The sequence below is a fragment of the Netta rufina genome (genome assembly GCF_964035555.1).
Source record: "Netta rufina genome assembly, chromosome: 24".
In the NCBI taxonomy this organism is placed as follows: Eukaryota; Metazoa; Chordata; class Aves; order Anseriformes; family Anatidae; genus Netta; species Netta rufina.
The window spans coordinates 5001-22167 of record NC_140148.1 but is presented as its reverse complement, the minus strand read 5'-3'; the positions used below and the strand labels follow the sequence as shown (position 1 = coordinate 22167).

General features: G+C 47.7%; 1 protein-coding gene and 2 long non-coding RNA genes across 3 annotated transcripts; 2 read left to right on the top strand and 1 right to left on the bottom strand.

Moving 5' to 3' along the window:
* The first annotated feature begins 16 nt into the window (after positions 1–16).
* Positions 17–7390, top strand: LOC311218316. The gene is made up of 3 exons (XR_014619105.1): positions 17–148; positions 1900–1995; positions 7266–7390. It is a non-coding gene; the product is annotated as an uncharacterized lncRNA (long non-coding RNA).
* On the bottom strand, positions 7184–12560 carry PHB1 (prohibitin 1). The gene is made up of 7 exons (XM_084300963.1): positions 12422–12560; positions 11785–11910; positions 11217–11378; positions 10561–10703; positions 9661–9777; positions 8558–8653; positions 7184–7564 (listed from the first exon to the last, which is right to left on the bottom strand). Exons 2-7 carry the CDS (start codon positions 11870–11872, stop codon positions 7352–7354), a joined length of 819 nt encoding a protein of 272 aa, XP_084157089.1. The 5' UTR covers positions 11873–11910; positions 12422–12560; the 3' UTR covers positions 7184–7351.
* Positions 7484–8548, top strand: LOC311218315. Its single transcript, XR_014619104.1, has 3 exons — positions 7484–7617; positions 8133–8229; positions 8304–8548. It is a non-coding gene; the product is annotated as an uncharacterized lncRNA (long non-coding RNA).
* Positions 12561–17167: the final 4607 nt, after the last annotated feature.

Sequence of the window (17167 nt, the reverse complement as noted above, 5' to 3'; positions counted from 1 at the left end):
GCGAGCGCGCTGGGCAGGGGGGGAAACACCCATAGGCCGAGGGGAGCGCGAGCCGCGGGCGCATGCGCCGTCGGGCGGCCGCCGGTTCCCCGCCCGCCCGCGATTCACCTCGGGCCGCGGCGGAGCCGGAGGGGAGCGCGGCGCTCAGGTGAGGCCCGGTGGGGCGGCGCGCATGCGCGGGGTCCGGCGCCCTGCGGGGCTCAGGTGAAGGGGGAGGAGCACGGCGCTGGCTCCTCTTCGCCGCGCTCCCCCGGCGGGGCCGGCCGTTACTCCGTAAGGTAGTTCCCGAGGCCGCCCTAATTGCAGTCAGCTGAGCCGGGCGAGCCGTGGCGAGCGCTTCGCCGCGCTGTGGCTGACCCTGGCCCGCGCCTCCGCGGCTCTGGCGAAGGCCCCGGTCGCAGCGTTGCCGCCGGCAGCCTGGGGAATAACGGCCGAAACGAGAGGCGGGGCCGGTGCCGGGCCTCGGGGCCCTGCTACGCCGGGATCAATGTGGGTAAGGCCTCACGGAGCGGCCGCCGTGCAGGGGCAGTGGTGGCGGGCTCGGGCTGGGAGGTGCCTTGGAAGGGGACTTGCCGTGTAGGGTGTCACGGAGCTGCGCCCAAGAGCCAGGTAAGACCTTAAAAAGGGCCTTATTAGCGAGGCCCAATTTGACTCGATGGAAGAGCCTATTGCTTCGGTTATGCCAGACCCCAGGTAGCCACTTGCTCCAACCTTTCTCTCCCATTACAATACTAATAAATACTTAACTCTACCTTGTGGTTTCTTGATTGCACCCACCTACAGGGCCTAAGTGTGACATATGAGAGAGAGATGTGACGAGTTAAAAATGTTTATTTGTTGGTAGAAGTCACTGTGCCAGGTATGGGGTTCATAACAGGATATGGAGTGGGTCATGGCTGCTTCTTTCCAGGCCGGCACAGCGTTTCGCAGCAGTACAACCTCTGCCAGGAAGCTGCAAAGCCTGCTCCATAGTCTTGAAAACCACTTATGAGCACTGTGTAGGAGGGAAGAGCTCTGCTGTGGTTTAGGTTTAGCAGCAGCAAAAGAATTAGCAGAAGAAGCAGAAACCGGAAAAGGGTGAAAGGCACCAGTGGTGTTGGTAGTTAGCTGCATCCCAGGGACTTCAGAAATCTCATGTCATGTACTTTGACTCCCTCCTGCCCACTTTCAGACTCATGTCCCTGCCGTAGCATCCGCTTTTTTTTTTTTTTTATATCTTTTAGTCTACAACCCTTTCTTTACGTGTGATTTGTCTTATCTGCTGTTTGCTGCAAATACTCCCACAACAGCATAGAGCACTTGATTTGAGGTTCTGTAAAAAAAACAAAACAAAAAGCAAAAACAACCATCTGTCCTCTGAAATGCTTCCTGCTAGTGTATTTAATCTTTTCTTGATTACTGAACTTAAAATCCAGATTTGAGCTCCCTGTGCAGAGCAGGGGTTGGGACTCTCAAAGTGCATGATCAAACAGGGGCAGTATATGCTGGAGAAGCCCCGTGGTGGATCAGAATGATGTTGCCATCTTTCTTCTTTGCCCGAACAACCCTTACTGTGGGGGCATGGGAAAGGAGCAGAGCACAAGCACTTTGCTAAGACCAGCCCCATGGGAGCCATTACTAGCAGGCCCAGTCTGTTCTCTCCTCTGCTTGGACTGTATATAGCAGGAGGGGGAAGGAACGGTCAAGGGAGACCTTGAGCTTTGGGAGCACTAGCATTGCTCCAGTTCAGCCCAACACCCTTGTGCAGTGCAGCTTCTTGAGGAAGAATAAAGGGAATGTTATGGGATGATGAGATGCTGTTGTTGGTTAACTGGGTATACGTAAGGGATGCCATGTAACTGAATTTCAAGCCTTAAAAAGGGCAAGAAGAAAAATGCTGGACACTTTTTTTTTTGGCAGGTGAATGAACAAGACAGCGGTGACCCTCTTCAAAATTGTGAATTTTATCAGAGGGACGTCAGAAAGCAGTGGACGTTCTTGCTCAAAGGAGCACAGGTGAGGAGTGAATCCACCAATTATTTTAATACCTGCACAAAGGCACAGCCACTGCTGGTGTCTGTTCATAGGACAAGAATAGGCCAGTGCCTTGAGTTCTCCCTCTGGTGTGTGGGGAAGAGCATTTAGTCTCCCAGCTTCTTTTGCTGTTTCATCTTCTCTGATGCTGTGTCTGTAGTTTTCTACCCTGGCTTCTTTACCCTGAGCCTACAGCATGAGGTCCTTTTATGCTGAAATGGCTACTGGAGGATTACAGAGGCCTTTCTTGTAAAAGATGCTCCGTGTCCTCAGTTTCAGGTGATGCCAGCAAGGACAATGTCACTCTACTTAAATGGAGCTGTGCCTAAATTAAAAGGAATTATTAAGTCTCTCTTTCTCAGCAGGCACCAGAACTCTGCAGAGGGAGAGGGGGGAAAAATAAGGGACCTCCCCTATGAAGAAAGACAAAAAGCTGAGGATGTTCAGCCTGGAGAAGAGAAGGATACAGGGAGACCTCACTGTGCTTAAATGGGAGCTTATAAAAAAAAAGATGAAGAGTGACTTTTTACGCAGGAAGACAATGAGAGGACAAATGGAAGTGTTTTCAAACTAAAAGAGGGGATATTTAGATTAGAGGTTAGGAGGAAGTTCTTTATGCAGAGGGTGAGGTGAGGCACTGGAACAAGCTGCCCAGAGAAGCTGTGGATGCCCCATCTCTGGAGGTGTTCAAGGCCATACTGGGCAACCTGATCTAGTGGGTGGCATCCCTGCCCGTGGCAGGGCAGTTGGAACTAGATAGTCCTTAAAGGTCCCTTTTAACCTGAGCCATTCTATGAAGTGCAGATATTGAGTCTGAAGGACTTCCGACATCATGACACCAAAGCATTTGTCCTTATCATCCTGCTGTGTCACTTAAGCATTGGTGTTGGGGAATGGGCTGCTGCAGAGGAGACTGACTCTTCCTAGTCCCACTGTGTGGTTCGTCTCCTGAATGCCAGGGCAGCCTGCATTTGCACATTTTGCCTTTAGTCGAACAACTAGCAGGAGGCAGCTCCTCACATCTCCCAGGGAGAGATCCAGCAGAGTGGTTCACTGCTATACTTGGTCACTAACTTCAGTTCTTTACATCCCTCTCTTTGATCTAGTTTTTGATGTGAAAAGACATGTCAGCCAGGTAGAGGGAAACAAAATACAGGAACGGTCCCACATCTCCGGTTGCACGTGATCTACTCCCTAGCACACACCTGCCTCATAGCCGCAGATCCTTATCACAGCCCTCTGTTTTCCTTGCTGTCATCTCTGCTTTCCCTTCACACTGTTGTTTAACTTCGAGAGGCAAATTTGCACATCTTGTTCACTGTTCAGTAGGGTGCTGTGCTCCCTTGCCCCTTCTGGCATTTTTCTAGAAGAGCACTAGCTCTTCTCCACAAGCATGCTGTTTTGTTGAGGCTTCCACATCCTAACAGTTCTGTTTTGGGAACAGCCTGAACTGGGCATGACTCAGCATCAAGGACCTTGCGAGTATGTATTTGCAAGTGGGACTCTTTCTTCTTTCTCAAAGGAGGAACGTCCTTGGAGAAAGGTGCTGTTCAAGGGTGCTGCAACAAACAGGCCCAGCCCCATCCAGAAAAACAAGCCAAGGGTGAGAAGAGAAACTTAGGGAGAGGCAGGGACACTGACAGCTTGCTGATCCCATCCAAGTTCTCTTGGATCAACACTTTATCTTTTAGGTATCCTGCTATGTCCTGCAGGATTCAGGATCCTCTCAAGCAATGGGAAAAGAAACAAAAGGAAAAGAAAGGGCTTTTCTTGCTAGCTCATGTCAGAGGAAACCCTACGCTCTCTGAAGGAACCACCACTTCTCAGTGCTGTCCTTTGAGACTGTATAAGGGCAAAATAGAAATTCAAAGAGGAAATTTCTATCCCCACTCTCCGTTCACCTTCATTCAGCGTTAGGTCACAAAGGTTATCTGCCTTCAAATAGGATTGTGAAGTTAACACACACCAGCATCTCTCATGCCCTAGATTAGATCTTTAGGGCAGCAGGATGTAGGTAGTGTTCATACAATAAACAAACGCTTGAGAAGCAGAATTCCAGACTGAGGTGCTCACCAGTGGTCGTGGTGACTTTCACTCTGCATTTCTGAGAAGACACACACAGCTTTCCCTGGCAAGTATTTTAATGCTGCAGGAATCTTGGTTCTGAGGGGCAACTCTTCGGGGACAGAGCAAGGACAGGTGTTTTCAGCATGATTTTACAGGGCCGTGTGCATTAAGAGTTTAAACTCAGCCTGGCTAAGGCAGCTGCAACAGATGGCTGCTGTAGCTGAACCACTAACTGTGATGATGCTTTCTTCAAGTCCACTTGGTGTTTCCCTAGCTTCTCTAGTTCCTTTCCTTTCTGGGGAAGAGCTCAGCAAGAAATGGATGGCTGCTCTACCGCAGGTCCTTTGCCCATAAATTTATTTTTTTATTACTTTCTGTGGGTGGGGAAGGTGAACCCACCATGGTTATGGTGAGCACATGGTTAAAAGAAGTATCCACTGTATTTCTTCTGAGACATCAGATATGTCACCTTCTCTGGAGTTTGTTCTGCATCCCCTTAGCTAGAGTACACTGTCCCCCATCACTGATATTTCTCACTAGGTGTGACTCTCACCTTATGCTTCACCAAGCAGAAAAACAAAGCACGGGGAATTGTCATCTCTAAGTAAACCTGACCCACCTCTGAGATTTACTTACACTTGTGTATGTCAGGATGGACTTGCTGGACTGAAATCAGCTTAATTCTGCTGGTGGGAAACAGGCATATGAGGAACATCTCTGCCCTCTGTGCTACCTAGTGCCAGGTGAGGAATAATTAAACTAAATTTGGCCCTAAGAATTGATCCCCATCGTCCATCTGAGCTCTAGCCTGGAATAGGCAATTATTTACTTCCTACCTCCTCCCTTGAGTGTTTCTGCCCCGTCCTCTGCATTTTAGGACAGAGGCATTTTCTGCTTGATCCGTGTGGATATAAACAGCACAAAGGGAGCTATAAGGAAACTCCTCGCTATTCCTCATTCTAACTGCTGCCAGCTTGCTACAGGATACAAATCATTACAAGCTTGGGTAGCTTCCCTACCTGGAGAGGTGTCAGCAGCTCTGGTGCATCAGTAACTATCAGGAAGTAGATGCCCATTCCTATGCAACAGCCATTCTGCAAATTACAACTGCTCCAGAGTGTCTCTCCGTGTGGTTGCTTTTGGTTGTCTCCTTGCAAGTCAGATAGGCTGGTTATCTGTTAAATAGGAAGAGAGAGGGTGAACAGAGGAAATCAGGCAGTTTCCTCTTTATCATGAACAAAAGTTTGTTTGGCTGGTCTGAACATTGCTAGCAGACTGGCCTATCTGCAAAAACTGAGCTCTTCCACTAGCATGAAAGGAAAGAGAAACAAAACCAAATCTCCTGGGGGGAAAGTAGAGAAGAAAAAAACACTCAGACCACCTCTTTGGAAGTTTGCAGCCAAGGCAGAGTGGGGCGGGCAGGGAGATTTCACTATGGATTGTAGGGCATTGATGTGCGAAGGTGGAAACCAGCTGGTGCTCTTCAGTCTCAAGTAGGAGATGTATTCTATCAACTTTTTGCCAGCACGGAGGGTTGCTCTCCCCCTCATACAGGGCCCTTCAGCAGCCCCAGCAGGTCTCTCATTGCCTATAAACAGAAGATCTTGCCTCAAACTGGGTCCACATAGCTTAGTTTTTGGGCTGTATTCACAGAAATACAAGCAACAAGTCTGTGTTGCCATTACTGTAATTGCTGTGGTGCCAACTAAATACAGCACTTCAGATTAAAAAACTGCCAAGTTTTTACCAACACTAGGTCTTCCGGTATGAAATCATACTAATGGTCTGGATCCAAAGACTCAATGCAGTTTTCTAATATCAAGCTAAATGAGCTTGTGTCAGTGAAGTTACTCTAGATGTTTGTGTTACTTCTGTTCACTGTGAATTAGCATTGAGCTAGGGAAGGCCTTTGGGGGTTAGGAAAAGGGCACAGTAAGAACACTGAAAGGGCTACAAAGAGACATGCTGTAAAGCCAAGCCACCCTGGGACCAATGTTAGAAAAGGAGACAGACATTTGCACACTTCAGTGTGTTACTGTGGGTTAAAGCCTGGAGAAGGATCAGAAATGCTCAATACAGAGTCAAGTGGGTATTAGAGGCTTACCAGCATAGCCTGGTACAGGGAGTAAATGTTTGTGCCTGCCTGCTGGCACAGCACTGCCTGTCAGAAAGCTCGTATGGCAGCTTGTGCTCCCCCCCATCCCCAAACACTGTGTCCTCTTGTGTGTGCGCCCTTGTCCAGGTCCACTGCGTGCATCCTCAGCTCAGGGCAGGGTGACCTGCTCACATGTCCGTACATGGAGGCGAGGCACACGCACCTTTGTCCGTACCACTCCTGCCATGCAAAGAGCAGAATTGCTGCTGCCATCTGGTGGGAGAGCAGCCTGGCTGCCGGCCTCATCCACTCCAGTTTGTATTCATTTTTTCTTTTAAAAGAGGTGAACTCTTCTTGAGTGTTCTTTAGAGCTTATGCAGCCTGTTATAGAACCGCAGAATCATAGAATGGTTTGGGTTGAAAGGGACCTTAAACAGCATCTAATTCCAACCCCCTGCCATGGTCAGGGAAACCTCCCACTAGACCAGGTTGCTCAAAGTCCCATCCAATCTGGCCTCAAACAATTCCAGGAATAGTACAGCCACAACTTCTCTGGATGACCTTTTCCAGTGTCTCACCACCCCTCATAGTAAAGAATTTCTTCCTAATATCTAATCTAAATCTACTTTTTTTTTGTTTTGTTTGAAACTATTATTCCTTGTCCTGTCAGTACAATCCCTGACAGAGTCCTTCCACAGCTTTCCTGTAGCCCCCTTTAGGTAGTGGAAGGCTGCTATAAGGTCTCCCTGAAGAGCAAGGCCTGAGCATCCCTATTCCATAATCCAAGACCTGTAACTATGGGACAACCTCTGTTCAGCCAACCTAAACATTCTGAACGTCACTGTGATACCTGATAAAAGCACTTATGTTCTGGGAGGCTCCTGGGCTACTTGTTTGTGCCAGGAGCAAACATGAAAACTGCTCCTGTTGCACAGACTGCATGAGAAGGTGCAGCTCTTGAACCTAGCTTAACAGTCAGTGGAGCCACTACTCTGACCATACATGGAAGGAACGCTGGTTTGTTCTGAAGAGTGTTCAGTTTTATTTAAGAATTCAAAATCAATTGTATTTTAATTTTCTCTGCTTTTAGGCAACCAGGAAATTACAAAGATTCTTTTGCAAAGGGCTGATTGGTAGATAAAGGTGATCAGGCTACCTACAGCTGCAAAGACAGGTTCACTGTGGCAGCTGGAGGAGCACAGACTGTCCGGAAGGCAGGTAGGTGATGTTGCGGGACCGTGAGAGCTGGTAAGCAATGTCTTCAGCAGCCTCCAGCTTGCGTAGTTCAATCAATCCATCACCTGCAGTGGCCAGTGAATTGGCAATCAGCTCAGCTGCTTTTGAGTCTCCCTCAGCAGAGATGACAGCTGCTTTCTTCTGCTGCTCAGCCTGAGAGGGAACAAATGAGAAGGAAAATGAAACACAGAAAACAAGAGCAAAAGGTAAGGAAAATGGTACTGTCCTGTTTAAAGTAGCAATTCCTACTTCACCACCCTACTGCTCTTTCCCCAAGTAAGATACTTAAGAGAGATAAAACAGAAGGTGGTTTTATTCTAAAGTTGTATTTTGACTTTTTTTTTTTTGTCTACTGTGGAAAAAAGGTTTAAAAATCTTTTTGAGATTGTCTTAATCTCATGGAACATCAACCCACCTAAGGGTACTCCTAGTAGAAAGTTATCTAAAAAAGATTTGAGATCTTTGCCAGTGGAGCTAAATAAACTCTTGTGCTGTTTAATTATCCTGTCTGATTACATGCATCTTACTACATCCACTGGATGAATTCTGGGTGTAGCTTCATGTTCTTGCAATCTTAACAGGTGTTTAGCAGGTTCTCAGCTCTATCAGGGTAGTTTTACATGAAATTATTTCTGTGGGTGTTCAGGCTCCTCACTGACATCCAGGGTTGATGTGAGATTACATAGTCTCACATGCAATTAATAACACTCCTATGACACAGGCCACATGCCCATGATACTAAACATGACGGAAAACTTCAGCCACCTCTCAAAATTCACAAGCAGCAGGATCACTCAGGTTGATCTCAACCTTTAAAGGTAAATCTCAACCTTTATCCCCATTTATAAGTAACATTTTCCCTTGAGAGTATTCTCTCTTCCCATCCTTGCAGGCACTTCTGTCCTGAAGTCTTACAAGATTATGACATGAAATAAAAAAGGAAAAAGAAAAACGAACAGAACATTAGGCTTTACCTATCCAACAATGATGTGCCAGAGCTGAGAGCTGTATAAGCATTATGATCCTCTGACATCTCTCATTCACCTGTCCAGTACCCTGAACAGGAGGATGTTCACTAAAAGCTGGATTGGCAAAGAGATACCAGGAACTGTTTCCAAGCGAAAGTTCCTCTGAAGGATAGCGTACCTTTTCCACAATAAATCTGGCTCGTTCTGCTTCCTGCTGGGCCACTTGCTTCATTTCAACCGCCTCAGTGAACTCCTTGCCAAAGGTCAGATGTGTCTGGAGGACAGAAATCACAATACACAACAATGACAATTTACTGCAGCACTGCTATAAAACAGCACACCTCTGAGGTAGAAGGCAGCCTGCCTGTATCTGTGAAGATGGAAAACCAGTATCTCTAAAAGAACTGCAAAGTAACAGGAACTATACCAAGCAGGCCTACTCAACTTGTTTGGAAGAGTCAAGAGAAAAACCGTAAGCATGCAGTCTGCCAAACAGCCATGAACTTTTCATGCTCAATTATTCAGTGGCATGCTCTGCCTGAGCTGCTGTAGATGCATACGGATCACTGGGATATTACAGGGGAAAGGGGAATTTCCTTAAGTGGTATATTCAGAAAAAAAGTTAAAAAATAATTAGAAAGCCACCTTCCTGTGAACACTTCATATGTGTTCAAAGCTAAATGAGAGTTACTTACTTTAGGCAGATTTTGTGAAGGAAATCTCAGAAGAGAGAGATATGCACATATAAGTCAGACTGCACAAGGTTTCATTTTCAAAGCTTATAAGGAGGTAGAGGGAAGGAGGGGAGAGCTTCCTCCCTCGAATATCCTTAGAAGACATCACAACTAGGAGAAAGTAGCATACATAGTAGAAAAAAAAAATGCTATCAAAAGTACACATTTTCACTGCCTCCTTGTGCCTAAGACTTTCCCCTGTGTCTCAGGGTGCCTGTGGAATAGCAGCCTTTCTTTATAGCAAACTGCAGACTGATCTATCACCCACAAAATCATTTTCTTCTCATTTTTAACTATAAAAGCCCTACAGTAGTGGAGTCTGTTGATAAGCCAGTGCATTGGAGCCTGCAAGAGCTTGTTCAAGGTCACAGAAGGCCAGTGACAATACTAGAGGTACTGATTTGAACTGTAACCACTACACCACATGCAACTGCAGACAAACAAACATAGTCTAAACTTCCAGGCCCCTTCTTTGGTCATCCATTGATTCTCTTCCATACTGCTCTTATTTGGGCAAAGAGAAAAACTGAAAAGGAAGAACCCTTACCAAAGATACATCATCCAGAATGAGGCCAAAAGTTGCTGCTCTCTCTGTGAGGTCTTCACTCACTTGCCTGGAGACCAGCTCTCTCTGAGTGATCAATTCTCCAGCATCAAAGCGAGCCTGAAGTCAGGGTGAACAACAGTGAGAAAATAGCTCCTATAAATGATTCTCCATGCCTGCTCATCTTTGCACCCATAAGCCCCAGAGTTAATCCAATTCATCTCCCAGAGCTTGCAAACACTGAGCTACCCATGCATTTCAGCATTGAACAGGCTGCCCAGAGATGCGGTAGAGTCACCATCCCTGGAGGTATACAAGAAATGTGTGGATGTAGTATTTAGGGACATGGTTTAGTGATGGACTTGGTAGCATTTGGTGATGGTTGGACTTGATGATCTTAATCATCTTTTCTAACCTAAATGATTCTATTTGAATTAAGAGAAAGATTGGGAATTGCTGTCCAACTGCGCACCTCACATAAAAGTATACAAACTGTACTACAGATGGTTAGAGCTTATTCAGTAGTCCCCTAGGGATGCTTCCAAAACCAGAAAACTTCAGAAAGCTGAAATGTAAGAATAAATGAGAAGTGAGAATCCAAGTCTTCTGACTCAGACTCCCACTCTGAAAGGCAGCACTAACAGCAAGTCATGAAGAAGCCTCCTTCCATCCAGACATCATTCCACTTGAGTGAAGGCCAAGCAGTTAGAATGACAGAGGAACACAAAATTGCAGCATAGCTACAATTAGCTCTTCTGGATTGCCCATTACAGCTGGAGGTGGAAAGAGATTTCTTAGTTTGGAGCACTACATCTTACATCTTCTACGCTCTATCTGGTCCCTTGGATACTAAAAAGAAGAAAGGTGACAGGTGGAGCTCAGCAGTTTTCACTCCATTCTTACCACAACAGACTTCAGGATTTCAGTTGTGATTGAGGGCAGAACACGCTCATCATAGTCCTCTCCAATACTTGTGAAAATCCGGGGTAACTGGGCAGTCACTGGTCTAAACAGAATACGTAATGTGATATTCACATTCTGCAGATCTGGAGAAATACAGTCAGAAGTTTAGCTGCAATCCACAGCAACAGGAAATATTCTGAAGTTGTCCTCTCTAGAGTAACTAAATGAGAAAGGATAAACACTCGGACTTCTTTTTCCAACCAAAATGAGTAACTTAATATTCCTTCCATCTAGGGATCCAAATCTTCCTTACAGATAGGATTTAAGCTTCAGCTTGCAATGCAGGAAATTACTGGCCCTACTGTACACATAGAGCTTTTATGTTTAAGGGAAGATTTACAGAACTGAAGGAAGGATGCCTTAATCCATTCTGTAACTGAAAGACAGATCAAACCACTACTTAGGCTGTGCCAAACTGGACTCAGCATATATGGAAACCCCGTGCCCAGAAGAGAAAACCCTCATACAAATATTCCTTTTCTGCAGGCTAGAGATCATAGAAGTCATGACTGTGATAAAGTTTTTTCTCATGCCTCTGTCCATCTAGCTGCTAACTAAGCAGTGAACTCGTACAGCTGTCTGGTTCAAATACTCACCTTTGCTGCCAGTGATGACAGGTATGTTACGAGGGCGAGAACGGCAATCAAAAATGATTGGTTTCTGTACCCAGGGGATGAGGAAGTGGGTACCTTCTCCTACCACTGTGTCCTGGACCCCACGGAATCGGTCAAAGATAACGGCTCTGTGGCCTGCATCAACTGTGGAAGCAATAGTGGTTTAACTATTATCACCAGCTTAAAGTACACACCATCAGAACCTTCTCTGTAGAAACAATCTACTGAGATGAGTTAAGATTGTTTGCTATAGGAAACTGATGACATTAATTATACTGTCGGGAATAACAAAGGAAATGAAAAGTCTCAGCCATAACTGGTGACCCCTCAGGCTGCTCACAAGAGCAGCATCTAATTTGACAGCTTTCTTGAGAAAGGACTCTGCAATCCTCTTGCCTATGGAACATATAAGGCATAAAACAGCTCAGCAGGGCTTCGTGACTGTTTTCCCCAGATGCTGTTAGCAATAAAAGCACAGAGCAACCAAAATGCTGACAAAAAGAATATAAAGTGATATCCTTTATGAAGTAAAAGACATACTGCCACTCACCATTGTAAAGAGCAGAATTAACTACTCCACCTGCAACAGCCAATCCCAGGCCAAATTTCCCAAGGCTTTCAAACACTTTTGCAGCCATTTCACATATGAAGTTCTAGCCCCTTTAAGAAGCCCCTCCTGCAAAAACACACAACTTTGCATGCACTTGCCCACAGATCTGAGAATTAATCCTCCTCCAAAAATCCCAACCTGCGACGTCAGCGTTCACCCCAGCAGCTCCTTTTCTCCCCCTCAACGGCCACTTCAGCCACACCGGCACCCTCCACCCCGACACCCCGCGCTGTTTCTCCCTGCAGCTCTAAGCCCAAGGTCCTCGCGGACGCCCGCGCCCCGGGGCCTCCCCCCCGCCGCAGCACCACCCCGCAGGCCCGAGCCGCCCGCCCTAGGCCGCGGCTCTGCCCGCCCCGCCCCGCGCTGCCCCGATCCCCGCTCTCCTCTATGCTGCCCCCCCCCCCCCACGCTCCATGGCCGCTCACCCTTAGGCCGGGCGCCTCACGAGCCCACGTCCTGCTGCCTCCCGCGGCCCAACCCGGCCCAGCCCCGCTCCCACGCAGCAGCCCAGGCCCCGGAGCCGCCCCCGCTTCTCGCTTCTCTCCCCCCTCCTCCCTCCTCCCGCGGCGCCCCTGACCTCCACATGAATCCACGACCGCCAGCCACACTGCGTCTGCGCACTATGCCAAGACGCCCGCTCCTTATTGGCCCACGCTTCTTCGTGGCGTTCTGGGAAGTGTAGTTCTTCTCCGCCTTTCCAGGTGAGCCCAGCGGCGGCCCCCTGGTTGAGCAAGACCACTCGCCATTGGCTGCGTCTCTCCCGCTGCAGTTTGTCCTGGGAACTGTAGTCCTGGTGGACTGAAGACAGGCAGGGGCTTCCCTGGTGCGGTGTCCAGGACAGGGGAACGCTGAGACTTGCGAGGGTTCTGAGTTGTTACCTAAATGCTCAGACGGGGTGGAGCAGCGTGTGCCCACTCCTTTCCAATCACAGGAGAAAACGTGGCTGGAACTAGCCTTTCCCAGTATTTCCTGGGCAGAGGAGCAGTGGGTTCCGGGGTTGTGGGGGGCCATGGCTGCCCCTGGCAGTGCACAGAGGGCTGTCAGGCAGCCCAGTGAGTGTCCAGAGCTGAAGGGCACCATAAATGGTTTTCTGAGAAGTGGCAGTGATGACAAAAGCAGGGACCCCAGAAGCCCAGTCACATCCCCTGCAACATTCCCAGCTAGGTCCTGCAGCCAACTGCTATGCACATAGTCACCCCTTTGGTGTGAGAAACCAGACAGCCCCAGAGTCACCCTGGCTCCTGCTGTGAGCACAGGTGCTGGCAGGGGACAAAGGCCCCTTATTCCATTACCATGAGCCTACCATTTGGCCCAGCAACCCCCACAAGCAGGAAGACCAGTGCTGCTGAAAGGAAGCTTTGCCATTGCCTCCATGACTCCTGAATAAAAGGGAGAGGACAGGAGAAACAAACAAACAAATGAACAAAAAACAAACATGACACTGCCCAGGGAGACTCCAGAACATGCCCTTCCTGCACAGAGGCATCCACGTTCACTGTGCACCCACTGTGGCACCTTCCCTGGTGTTTTCCCTCCAATGCGACACTTCTGAGCACAGGGGACTTCATTACCTCCCAGATCAGGCCCACTCCTGACGGTGTAGCAGGGAGAAAATGATGACAAACCCTCTCTTTTAAGGTTCAGCAGATCCCAGGAGCAATTAGGGAACATTTTGTCCTCTCCGTGAGCTCAGACGAGGGCCCCTTTCCTATCTGCTCTGTTCAGGGTGGGGAAACCTAGGTGCAGAGTTACTCTGCAACCCAGAAACAGCAGCTCTGGTGCCAAAACCTAACCCTAACCCTAACCCTAACCCTAACCCTAACCTTAACCCTAACCCTAACCCTAACCCTAACCCTAACCCTAACCCTAACCCTAACGCTAAGAGAACCCTAACCCTAACCTTAACCCTAAGAGAACCCTAACCATAACCCTAACCCTAAGAGAACCCTAACCCTAACCATAACCATAACCCTAACCCAAACCCTAACCCTAACCCTAACGCTAACCCTATCCCTAACCCTAACCCTAACCCTAACCCTAACCCTAACCCTAACCCTAACCCTAACCCTAACCCTAACCCTAAGAGAACCCTAACCCTATCCCTATCCCTATCCCTATCCCTAACCCTATCCCTATCCCTATCCCTAACCCTAACCCTAACCATAACCCTAACCCTAACCCTAACCCTAAGAGAACCCTAACCCTATCCCTATCCCTATCCCTAACCCTATCCCTATCCCTATCCCTAACCCTAACCCTAACCATAACCCTAACCCTAACCCTAACCATAACCATAACCCTAACCCTAACCTTAACCCTAATCCTAACCCTAACCCTAACCGAACCCTAACCCTAATCCTAACCCTAACCCTAACCAAACCTTAACCCTAACCCTAACCCTAACCCTAACCCTAACCCTAACCCTAACCCTAACCCTAAGAGAACCCTAACCCTAACCCTAACCCTAACCCTAACCCTAACCCTAACCCTAACCCTAACCCTAACCCTAACCCTAACCCTAACCCTAACCCTAACCCTAATGACCCTAACCCTAACCCTAACCCTAACCCTAACCCTAACCCCTAACCCTAACCCTAACCCCTAACCCTAACCCTACACTTACCCTAAGCCTAACCTGTGATATAAATGCCTGAAGTAACTAGGAAAATAAAACTAACATTCACATTTTTAGGAAAAGGTACAGCATTGAAGAGGCTTTCAGGGTAGGGCATAACTGCATTCCCTAGGCTCCCAACCTTAGATGCTATCGCGCTGGGGAAACTTGGTGTGCTAGCTCTAAGGAACAGCACGGAGCGTAGAGTGGATTGGAGACACCAAGGCTAGGCTCTGTAATCAGGTGGGGCCTCGATTGTTCTTGTGCACAAAGCTGCACTTTTTGCTACCCTAAGCCAAAGACCTGTCATGTTTTGACAAATGCTGTACCCTAGTGTACTTTTTGCTCATTATAATTTCATTATAATACCAAAACACACCTCCATCCCAAAAGCTACCCGCCTCCAAGGTGCGACCACCCCTCACTGAGCATGCGCTCTGAATTTCTCGGAGCCTATTACTTTAAACAGAGACGGGAAAACTTTACACCAATCATAACTAAGATATGCTTGACTAGAGCTACTCAAGCTCCACCTAAAAGATAGAAAATAATATAAATTGGCCCAAGAGAGAGGGGATGTTAGGGAAGATACCACCGTCAGGGGAGATACCATCCCGAGGACAACATCCTTAGGACCTCCTGACTCCTGGGATCAGTCGACGGGCTGAGCCTCTCTTCCCCCCCCATTGGGATGCCTTTGGGTGAGATCTGAATACTTGCTTATAAATCTCTATAGAGTCTTTGATCCTTTTAACACATTTATTTCTAGGCTGCGCATCTATAACACCTGTAACATCTGTAACACCTACAACACCTGTGTATTTCATGCATACTAGCTTGCTTTTGCAGACAGTCCCTATCACCGGCAATCCAAAAGAACCTGATTATCTGTTGCTGTAATAAACCATACTTGATTGCATTGTGATAACTCTCATTAAGTGCAACGAGGGTGAGGGTGGTTAGCCGTGATAGTTCAGTGTTCTGAATCTAACCAGACCCCCAGGCGGTTAATGCATTTTTGGTGAATGTCCGAACGGACCCCCAGATGGTTAATGCGTTTTTGGTGAATGTCTGAACGGACCCCCAGGCCGTTAATGCGTTGATGGTGAATGTCTGACTGGACCCCCAGAGGGTTAATGTGTTTTTGATGAATGTCCGACTGGTTCAGTACCCTGAATCTGACCGGACCCGTAACGGTTAATCAGCTACACCCCTTAACGCGACAAGTAGGGTTAGGGTTAGGTTAGGTTTAGGGTTAGGGTTAGGGTTAGGATTAGGTTTAGGGTTACGGTAGGGTTAGGGTTAGGGTTAGGGTTAGGTTAGGTTTAGGGTTAGGGTTAGGGTTAGGGTTAGATTAGGATTAGGGTTGGGATTAGGGTTAGGGTTAGGGTTAGGGTTAGGGTTAGGGTTAGGGTTCCCCAGAACTCGGTTAGGATTAGGGTTAGGGTTAAAGTTAGGGTCAGGGTTAGGGTTAGGGTTAGGGTTAGGGTTAAGGTTAGGGGTTAGGGTTAGGGTTAGGGTTAGGGTTAGGGTTAGGGTTAGGGGTTAGGGTTAGGGTTAGGGGTTAGGGTTAGGGGTTAGGGTTAGGGTTAGGGTTAGGGTTAGGGTTAGGGTTAGGGGTTAGGGTTAGGGTTAGGGTTCGGGTTAGGGTTCGGGTTCGGGTTAGGGTTCGGGTTCGGGTTAGGGTTCGGGTTAGGGTTCGGGTTAGGGTTCGGGTTAGGGTTAGGGTTCGGGTTAGGGTTAGGGTTAGGGTTAGGGTTAGGGTTAGGGTTAGGGTTAGGGTTAGGGTTAGGGTTCGGGTTAGGGTTAGGGTTCGGGTTAGGGTTAGGGTTCGGGTTCGGGTTAGGGTTAGGGTTAGGGTTAGGGTTTAGGGTTAGGGTTAGGGTTAGGGTTAGGGTTAGGGTTAGGGTTAGGGTTAGAGGAGACTGATACAACCCTGCTCAGTCTCTTGGTAATGCTGCATCTATGCTGTTAAGCCACATGTACCATGCAACCAAGCTGGTTTTAGTCCTCTGGAGAGTTACACAAGTGGGTTGATCCATCTAGAGATTAAAATATAGCTTAAAAACAGACGAGTGTCCCACCATCCCAAAAAACAGAGAGAACGTCTCGTCTTAATTTATTGGGTTAGGAGTTTTAGGCATAGGTCTTCAGGGGTTTAGTGTGGTAAATAGTTTGGGTTATGTCTGTAGGGGTTTCGAGGTTTTTTAGGCTTAGGGCTTGAGGCTTTTTTGTAAGGGCGGTAAGGGCTAGGGTTACAGTGAGTGCTGTAAATGTAATTCTCGAACACTCGGCCTGTGACTGGCTGTGCCGGCTGTCCAAGGAGTGCTGGTAGGTACAGTTTTCCGGCACCAGGACCCTTCCCTGTTTCCCCATTAACTGTGCAATCCAGGTTCATACTGTACCTGGTGCTTCACAGAAAACACACAGCTGCTGGCCTGTTACAAGTCTTCACCTAAACAATTCTACTCTTCTCTATTTTTCATGGTTTTTGATCACCTATTTTCTCCTTCCCTTTTCAGCTTGCACACAGGAGCTTTCCAACTTCTATTTCTCTACTGCAAAGTCTGTAATTGACAACTGCCTTTCCTTCTTGTGCAATTGTCTCTGCGACTCCGAGGTCTTGGTGTGGGTACTGCAGCATCAGCCCAAACTCATTCTTTTCAGAATTTATAATCACACAACTTCTGTTTATAACACCAAATAAAA